Source organism: Carcharhinus amblyrhynchos, chromosome 3 (assembly GCF_965287045.1).
Source record: "Carcharhinus amblyrhynchos chromosome 3, sCarAmb.v2.hapA, whole genome shotgun sequence".
NCBI lineage: Eukaryota > Metazoa > Chordata > Chondrichthyes > Carcharhiniformes > Carcharhinidae > Carcharhinus > Carcharhinus amblyrhynchos.
Window position 1 is genome coordinate 130806032 of NC_137326.1, and position 9219 is coordinate 130815250.

At 45.4% G+C, this 9219-nt stretch overlaps 1 protein-coding gene across 1 annotated transcript; it reads right to left on the bottom strand.

Annotated features, from left to right (window-relative positions):
- Positions 1 to 967: 967 nt before the first annotated feature.
- Positions 968 to 7538, bottom strand: LOC145341557 (succinate receptor 1-like). The gene is made up of 2 exons (XM_080186533.1): positions 7385 to 7538; positions 968 to 2083 (listed from the first exon to the last, which is right to left on the bottom strand). Exons 1-2 carry the CDS (start codon positions 7385 to 7387, stop codon positions 1082 to 1084), a joined length of 1005 nt encoding a protein of 334 aa, XP_080042659.1. The 5' UTR covers positions 7388 to 7538; the 3' UTR covers positions 968 to 1081.
- Positions 7539 to 9219: the final 1681 nt, after the last annotated feature.

The following is a 9219-nucleotide window of genomic DNA, read 5'->3' on the forward strand; positions in this document are numbered from 1 at the left end:
AAGAGTAGCATCGACATGCTGCACTTGGTTGAAGGCATTACGTCACATTTCAGCTTCATGTGAAGCAATTTTTTAAAGCGGCATCTCGGCCTTTTGGCTAAGATGTAAATTAGATCAAGCCTTGGAGGAGGAGCTACACCTACTCCAATCAGCTTGGATCATGTAGGTCAAACCCAAGACAGGAGGTGAGAGCCCTGTCTTGTCAGCTTGGATCGGGAATGTCCCAACTTGTTGGGGCTCTGAATTGGCTTTAATTTGACTTGATTGGATTGGAATAAAGTTTAAAAAAAAAGTGTTAGTAAGATTGCTGATTGTTTCTTGCCTGTGACCCTTCGACTTGAGCTGATTGGGCAAGCTGTGTCCATATTTGGGCATTTCTGTGTCACCTCTTCCAATCTAACATGGCAGGTTCAATGTGGACTGCCAAAATAATGGATTTCTCCAAGATTAAACCATTGTCCTCAAGGGTGGCATGGTGGCACAGTGGTTGGCACTGCTGTCTGACAGTGTCAGGGACCCGGGCTTGATTCCCAGCTTGTGTCACTGTCTGTGTGGAGTTTATACATTCTCCTCATGTCTGCCTGGGTTTCCACCACGTGCTCCAGTTTCCTCCCACAGTCCAACGATGTGTGGATTAGGTTGATTGGCTGTGCTAAATTAACCCCAATGTCAGGATAAATGTGTGGGGTTGCAGGGATGGTGCCTGGGTGATATTGTGGTTGGTACAGACTTGATGGGCCAAATGGTCTTATCCTTAGGGATTCTCTGACATTCCACCTAACATCAAATAGGCTTGAACCTCATTGATCCCACAGTATCTCCCAGCGAGGAAAGAAAAGATGCAAGAGACGGCAAGATTAAAATATTCCATATCATCTTATTGTCATTCTTGTGTTTATGTCTTGGAGGTATGCAGAGATGACACACCAGCTTTTATATGTGTTCAGGAGTTTCATTCAGTGCTTTGTAATGTCTCCTCTTGTGCTTACAACTGCTTGCCCACAGTTAAATTTCTCTTTCTGTAATAACAACATCTAGGTTAATTAATGACACAGAGAATAGAGAAGATTTCATTCACAAATCATCCAGCACTGGACATTTGGACACCGGACTTATTAATGCTTCTCTGCTGGCACTCCTGCATTGCTGCCTTTCTGCTGAAGATGCTTTGCAGTTTGGTGAAAAAAAGCTCCCTGAACTTGTCCCCCAACATGAAGTAGAAAATGGGGTTGATGATCGAGTTGAGGAAAGCGATGGGCCTAGTGACGGCGTACACAGCCTTTATGACGAGCTTGTTGCACTCTGACAGGCGACTCTTCCTCATTCTGGAAGCGATGCGGATGTTGCGCATTACATGATAAGGGGTGAAAAATATGAAGAAAAGGACAATGGCCAAAATGACCAAAGTGAGGGGCTTTTCCACCTGAATCTTGGTGAATTGTCGCTGTATTTTCTTCAGGCTGCGTGCAGTTTGGATACAGAAGAAAAGCATGACGCAGAGAGGTAGGACAAATCCAAAAATGGTGAGGAACATGCTATAAGCCAGGTTGCGGGAGGGGTCTCCTGAACTGGCATAATCTAAGCAGTCAGTCGTGTCTGTCTCATTGGTGTCACGATTACTGATAAAACCGAATATCGGCACCAACTCCAACGTTACAAATATCCAAATACCAAGACAGATGGCAATGGCGTTCAACTTTTTCTGGAAAACGTGAGGATTCAATGGCCTCACCACCAGCAGGTACCGATCAAAACTGATGCAACTGAGGAAGAGGACACTTGTGTACATGTTAGTGTGAAGGATGTATCTATTTAATATGCACATTACCTGACCAAATGTCCACCCGTTGTCTGTGCCATAGTGGGCTACTAGCATAGGGAGGGTGCAAATGAAGGTCAGGTCCGAGATGGAAAGATTGAAAAGGTAAATATTGCTGCACTTCCAATCCTTCAGACAGAATATATAACCCCAAATCACAGTGAGGTTCCCAATGAGTCCCACGATGAACTCTATTCCATACATGGTTGGAAGGAAATACTTATCCAACTGAGGATTGGCATTGAAACACGTGTTATTCATTTCCTAGATAGGAAAAAAAAAGATGTAACCAAACAGGCATATGGAAAACCCATTCATAATGTTTGATCAAGCAGACGCAGCACTGTTTCGTGAAGGGGAAGTTGTGTTTAACAAATTTATTGGATTTCTATGAAAATGTGACTAGTGCGGTAGAGAGAGGGGAACCGGTAGATGTGGTGTTTTTAGATTTCCAGAAGGCGTTTGATAAGGTGCCTCATGACAGGTTGCTGCAAAAAGGTTAGGGTGCACGGAGTTGGGGGTAAGGTGTTAGCATGGATAGAGGATTGGCTGTCTAATAGGAAGCAGAGAGTTGGAATCAGTGGGTGCTATTCTGGTTGGCGGCTGGTGACTAGTGGAGTGCCGCAGGGATCGGTGCTGGGGCCTCAACTGTCTACCATTTACAGAGATGATCTGGAGGGGGGGCTGAGTGTAGGGTGACGAAATTTGCTGATGACACGAAGATGAGTGGAAAAGCAAATTGCGTGGAGGGTGTGGAAAGTCTGCAGAGAGATCTAGATAGGCAGAGCGAGTGGGCGAGGACCTGGCAGATGGAGTATAATGTTAGCAAATGTGAGGTTATCCACTTTGGTAGAAATAATAGTAGGAGGGATTATTATTTAAAAGACGAAAAGCTGCAGCATGCTACGGTGCAGAGGGACCTGGGGGTCCTTGTGCACGAATCGCAAAAACCCAGTCTGCAGGTACAGCAGGTGATCAAGGAGGCGAATGGAATGTTGGCCTTTATAGCGAGGGGGTTAGAATATAAAAGCAGGGAGGTCTTGCTGCAACTGTACAGGGTACTGGTGAGGCCACAACTGGAGTACTGTGTGCAGTTTTGGTCTCCACATTTGCTAAAGGATATATTGGCCTTGGAGGGAGTGCAGAGAAGATTGACTAGGCTGATACCGGAGATGAGGGGATTAGCCTATGAGGAGAGATTGAATAGACTGGGTCTGTACTCATTGGAGTTTAGAAGGCTGAGGGGGGATCTTATAGAGACATATAAGATAATGAAGGGGCTACTTAGGGTAGAGATAGAGAGATTCTTCCCGCTTAGAAAGGATAGCAGAACTAGAGGACACTGCCTCAAAATAAAGAGGGGGGCAGTTTAGATTGGAGTTGAGGAGGAACTTCTTCGCTTCGAGGGTGGTGAATCTCTGGAATTCTCTGCCCATTGAAGTGGTGGAGGCTACCGCGATGAATATATTTAAGTCACGGGTAGATAGGTTTCTGATAGACAAGGGGATTAAGGGTTATGGGAAGAAAGCGGAAAAGTGGAACTGATCCACTTCAGATCAGCCATGATCTTATTGAATGGCGGGGCAGGCTCGAAGGGCTAGATGGCCTACTCCTGCTCCTATTTCTTATGTTCTTATGACAAAAACCTCTCATAGATTTTACAAAATATTCGCGATATGATTCTATGAGTAGGATTTTATTAGCTCACTCGAACGAAATTGAAAATTCCCGCCTGAGGCCAATGGAGATTTCCATTATCGAACTCACGCCCACTCTGATTCCATGGCGGGCAAAATGGTAGAATTCCAGCACATGGCTTGATGACAGAAGCCAGAGGGTGGTTGTAGAGAGTTGTTTTTCAAACTGGAGGCCTGTGACCAGCAGTGTGCCTCAGGGATCAGTGCTGGGCCCACTGTTATTTGTCATTTATATTAATGATTTGGATGAGAATATAGGAGGCATGGGTTAGTAAGTTTGCAAATGCCACCAAGTTTGGTGGCATAGTGGACACTGAAGAAGGTTATTTCGGAGTGAAATGGGATCTTGATTTATCAGGCTGGTGAGCTGACGCATGGCAGATTGATTTAATTTAAACAAATGTGAGGTGATGCATTTTGGTAGATTGAACCAGGGCAGGATTTAGTTGATGGTAGGGCACTGGGGAGAGTTACAGAACGAACAGATCTAGAGGTACAGGTTCATAGCTCCTTGAAAGTGGAGTCACAGGTGGACAGAGTGGGAAAGAAGGCATTCAGCATGCTTGGTTTCATCGATCAGAACATTGACTATAGAAGTTGGGATGTCTTGTTGAAGTTGTACAAAACATTGGTAAGGCCACACTTGGAATACTGTGTACAGTTCTGGTCACCCTATTATAGAAAGGATGTTATTGAACGAGAAAGAGTGCAGAAGAAATTGACTAGGATGCTACTGGGACTTGATGGATTGAGTTATAAGGAGATGCTGGACAGATTGGGACTTTTTTCTTTGGAATACAGGAGGCTGAGGGGTGATCTTATAGAGCTCTATAAAATAATCAGGGTCATAGACAAGGTAGACAGTCAATATCTTTTCCCAAAGGTAGGAGAGTCTAAAATTAGAGGGCATAGGTTTAAGGTGAGAGGGGAGAGATACAAAAGTGTCCAGACGGGTAATTTTTTCACACAGAGGGTGGTGAGTGTTTGGAACAAGCTGTCAGAGATAGTAGTAGAGACAGGTACAATTTTGTCTTTTAAGAAGTGTTTATATAGTTACATGGGTAAGATGGTATAGTGGGATATGGGCTCAGTGCAGGCGATTAGGACTAGCTTAGGGGTTCAAAAAAGAAAGAGGCAGCATGGACAAGTTTTGCCAAAGGGCCTGTTTCCATGCTGTAAACCCCTATGACTCTGTGACTCTACTTTACAGATAGATGGCGGCACAGTGGCACAGTGGTTATCCCTGTGCCTCATTGCACCGGGGACCCACGTTCGATTCCTAGCTTCGGGTCAGTGTGCAGAGTTTGCACATTTTCCCCATGTCTGTGTGGGTTTCCTCCGGGTGTTCCGGTTTCCTCCCACAATCCAAAAGGCGTGCGTTGGCTATACTAAATTCTCCCTCGGTGTACCCAAACAGGTGCCCGAGTGTGGCAACTCAGGGATTTTCACTGTAACTTCTTTGCAGTGTGTTAATGTTAGCCTACTGTGACACAAGTAAGTGCACTTTTGAAAAGGAATGGTGTTGAACTATGTTTAGCATTTCAATATTTTTGTGGTCCACTGTACCAGGAGATAATTGATTCACTGTTGTCCAGTAAACAGTTTCATGTGATAGACGACAAATTTTGAAGTGTTTTTGCTTTTAAAAATTTACTTACCCCATGATTAATTGCACCCAGTCTTATTGGTTGATGCTTTATATTTTGAATTGTAGACAGATCTCATGAATTCCCACTCTTTTTTTATATTAATTCAGTGTCTTGTATTTTATTTTAACTGTCGGAGGAAGTTACCAGTTGAGGTACGGATGCAATGTGCAGAGATCATCAGGCGGTAGGGATGTGGAGCACAGAGAACATCAGGACAAGGGGAGAAGGATCCTGACCAAAGTTATCTACCGGAATTTTACCATCCCAGAATCGGGGAAGGCGAGGCTCGCAGAACGGAATTCTCCATTGGCCTCCGGTAGGATTTTATGAGCCTCACCCGAACAAGGTTGTAAAACACCGACCACCATCAGTGGGACTCAGAGATTAGACATCTTATTGATCGAAAGCAATAAGGATACAACAATACCTACAGCTTTTAAAAAAATCATTCACGGGACTTTGCCGTCACTGGCTAGCTCAGCATTTAGAACCATAGAACCATAGGAAATTACAGCTCAGAAACAGGCCTTTTGGCCCTTCTTGTCTGTGCTGAACCATTTTTTGCCTAGTCCCACTGACCTGCACTTGGACCATATCCCTCCACTCCCCTCTCATCCATGGACCCGTCCAAGTTTTTTTTTAATGCTAAAAATGACCCCGCACTTACCACTTTATTCGGCAGCTCATTCCACACTCCCACCACTCTCTGCGGAAAGTGCCCGTTCCCAGTTGCCCTTGAACTGAATGGCTTGCTAGGCCATCTTAGAGGGCAGCTGAGAGTCAACCACATCACTATGGCTCTGGGGTTCCATATGGGCCAGACCGGATAAGGAAGGCAGATTTCCTTCTATAAAGGACATTAATGAACCAGATGGGCTTTTCCTATAATTGACAATGGTTTCATGGTCACCTGTCAATTCTTAGTTCCAGTTTTTTTTAATTGAATTCAAATTCGGCCATCTGCTGTGGCCGGATTTGAAGCCTGGTCCCCACAGCATTAGCTGAGTTTCTGGGTTAATAATCTAGCGATAATACCAGTAGGCCATCGCCTCGCCCTGGCATGTCATTTAGCTGCTGGCCCAGACTGATTATACCACTAGGGCACTCTTAGTAGGATTTTCCAGCCATTTCCACTGGTGGGATCTTCCACTACCATCGATGTGACCCCCCTCCCAGCTTCCCCCACTATGGGTTCCCCAGCGACGGAAGGTGCAAACAGTGGGAAACCCCTTTGACAGCAGTGGGAACTGAAGTCCCACCTTCAGCCAATGGCAGCCACCCCCACCACTACAGTATGTAGAGTGGGCGGAGGGTGGGGGTGGGGAGGGGGGGCAGAAAATCCCACTCTCTGTTTGCAGCAACCCTCAAAGACATTGACTCGCTCAGGAAGAACGCAAGTGGCTTTCTTGCCATCTTATCTGAGCGAAGGAATCCCAAACAAAGGACATCCATTACCTGACCCACTGTGACTATAAATTAGGTGTTCATGAGGCGGCAGGGTGTGACGGTTGTTAGCATTGCTGCCTCACCAGCTTGAGTCACTGTCTTTGCAAGTAACGGCACGGGTTTCCTCCGGGTGTTCCGGTTCCCTCCTACAGTCTGAAAGACGTGATGGTTAGGTGCATTGGTCATGCTAAATTCTCCCTCAGTGTACCCGAACAGGTGCGGCGACTAGGAGATTTTTACAGTAACTTCATTGCAGTGTCAATGCAAGCCTACTTGTGACTAATAAGGGGGATGGTGAAGTGCCAGAGATGAATCACCAAGCTACCGAAGCCCAATCTGATTAACTGTTTTAGGGTTTTGTTTTACAGGTCAAAGGGGAAGTGATCAGAATCAGAAAAATGGAATATAAGTTAGACCCTGTGATGACATTGGGATGCAATCATAGGATAGCGGGTTAGTCTGGAAGACATGTAGACATTGTCCGGTGGGGTGTCCACCTGCAGGGTGAACTGACTTGGGATCACCAAGTATGCAGTGTGGAGATAGGTTCAATTGAAGTGTTCAAGAGAGAATTAGACTGTTATCTGAAAAGGAAGAATGTGTAAGGTTATGGGGATTGGGCAGTGAGACGGCACTGGATGAGTTGCTCATTTGGAAGGCTGGTGCAGACATATTGGGCCAAATTACGTGAAATAATAATCTTATAAACCTTATAATTGTCTCAAAAGGCAGTCAATTATTACCACAGAGCTGAAATTGGAATGTTGCCTTACCATGTTGGGATGTAATTTCTCCCAGTAAGTCAGAAGCGGTGAGGTTTGAAGATGTATTGTGCAGGGAGTAGACCACACTTCACCCACTCGTCCCGATTTTAGGTCAGAAACTCTTGTCCTGACTGGATGAGTTGGAATGATGTGCCATAAGCTTCATATTCTGAAAATAGAAGGGAACCAGATTCAGTTAAGTGAAGTGGAGATGCCAGCGTTGGACTGGGATGGGCACAGGAAGAAGTCTCACAACACCAGGTTAAAGTCCAACAGGTTTATCTGGAATCACGAGCTTTCAGGTGATGAAGGAGCAGTGCTCTGAAAGCTCATGATTCCAAATAAACCTGCTGGACTTTAACCTGGTGCTGTGAGACTTCTTACAGTTAAGTGAAATAACAGCTTCCTGTTGTACATTTCAAGAGATTGACAAACTGTTTATTGAAAGAGATAAACTCTGCACAGAGTGCAAGTAATGCATTACCAATGACTGGGACTCCAGTCTCAGACAGACGGGAAAAAGCCCACGCTCAGACTCAGGTTTTGCGTGCTTTGACTCAGTTGGCTGATCGGGTTACGTAGAATTATAGAATCCTACAGTGCACGAAGAGGCCATTCTGCCCATTGAGTCTGACTCCCCCTGCCAAAACTATTACATGAGGGCAGCACAGTTGCACAGTGGTTAGCACTGCTGCCTCAGAGCACCAGGGAGACAGGTTCGATTCCCGGTTTGGGTTACTGTCTATGTAGACATTGCACATTCTCCCCGTGTCTGTGTGGGTTTCCTCTGGGTGCTCTGGGATCCTCCCACACCCTAAAGATGTGCGGGGCTAGGTAGATTGGCCATGTTAAATTGACCCTTAGTGTCCCGGGATGAGTCGATTAGAGGGATTAGCGGAGTAAATATGTGGGGCTATGGAGATAGAGCCTGGGTGGGATTGTTGTCAGTGCAGACTTGATGGGCTGAATGGCCTCCTTCTGCACTGTAGGGTTTCTCTGATTCTATGATCTCTCTCCCTCCCCCCATTGAGTCCCTTGTTACCATATACAGACAAAGTTAAACTATTTACAACAAAATAACAATGAACAAATTCTTTAAGACAATCCATCATAATTTCAGTCTGTCGGAGATTTTCTCTCCCTCTGGGAGTGATGTTGTTCAGCAGGTGGCGTCTCCACAATAGCATTACCTTCAATTTGACTTTCAGAAATTTTACTCTCAGCTTATAATGGTGTGTCTGTGCTTAATTCTCCTTTGGCCCCAGCAAAAGCACTACCTGGCCTGTCCTCAGGTTAGCTTCTTTTACTCACAACATTATTGGCATATAGAATCAGAGCAGACTGCCTCACTGGTTCTCCGGAATCATAGAATCCCTACAAATGCAGAAAGAGGCCATTCATCCCATCAAATCAGCACTGACTCTCTGACAGAGCATCTTATCCAGGCCCTATCCCATTAACCCCGTGCATTTATCGTGCTCAATCTACCTAAACTATAGGTCTTGGAACACTAAGCGATAATTTAGCATGAACAATCCACTCAGCCCAGACATCTTGGGACTGTGGGAGGACACCGGAGCACCTGGGAGAAACGCACACAAACATAGAACATAGAAGAACATAGAACATAGAACATAGAACATTACAGCGCGGAACAGGCCCTTCGGCCCACAATGTTGCGCTGACCAGTCTTATTTTTTAAAAAAAAACATTGACCCACTAATCTAAACCAATCCCTTTTCGTCCATAAACCTATCCACCAATCTCTTAAACGCCCCCAAACTAGGCGCATTTACAACTGCAGCAGGCAGGGCATTCCAGTCCCTCACCACCCTCTGGGTAAA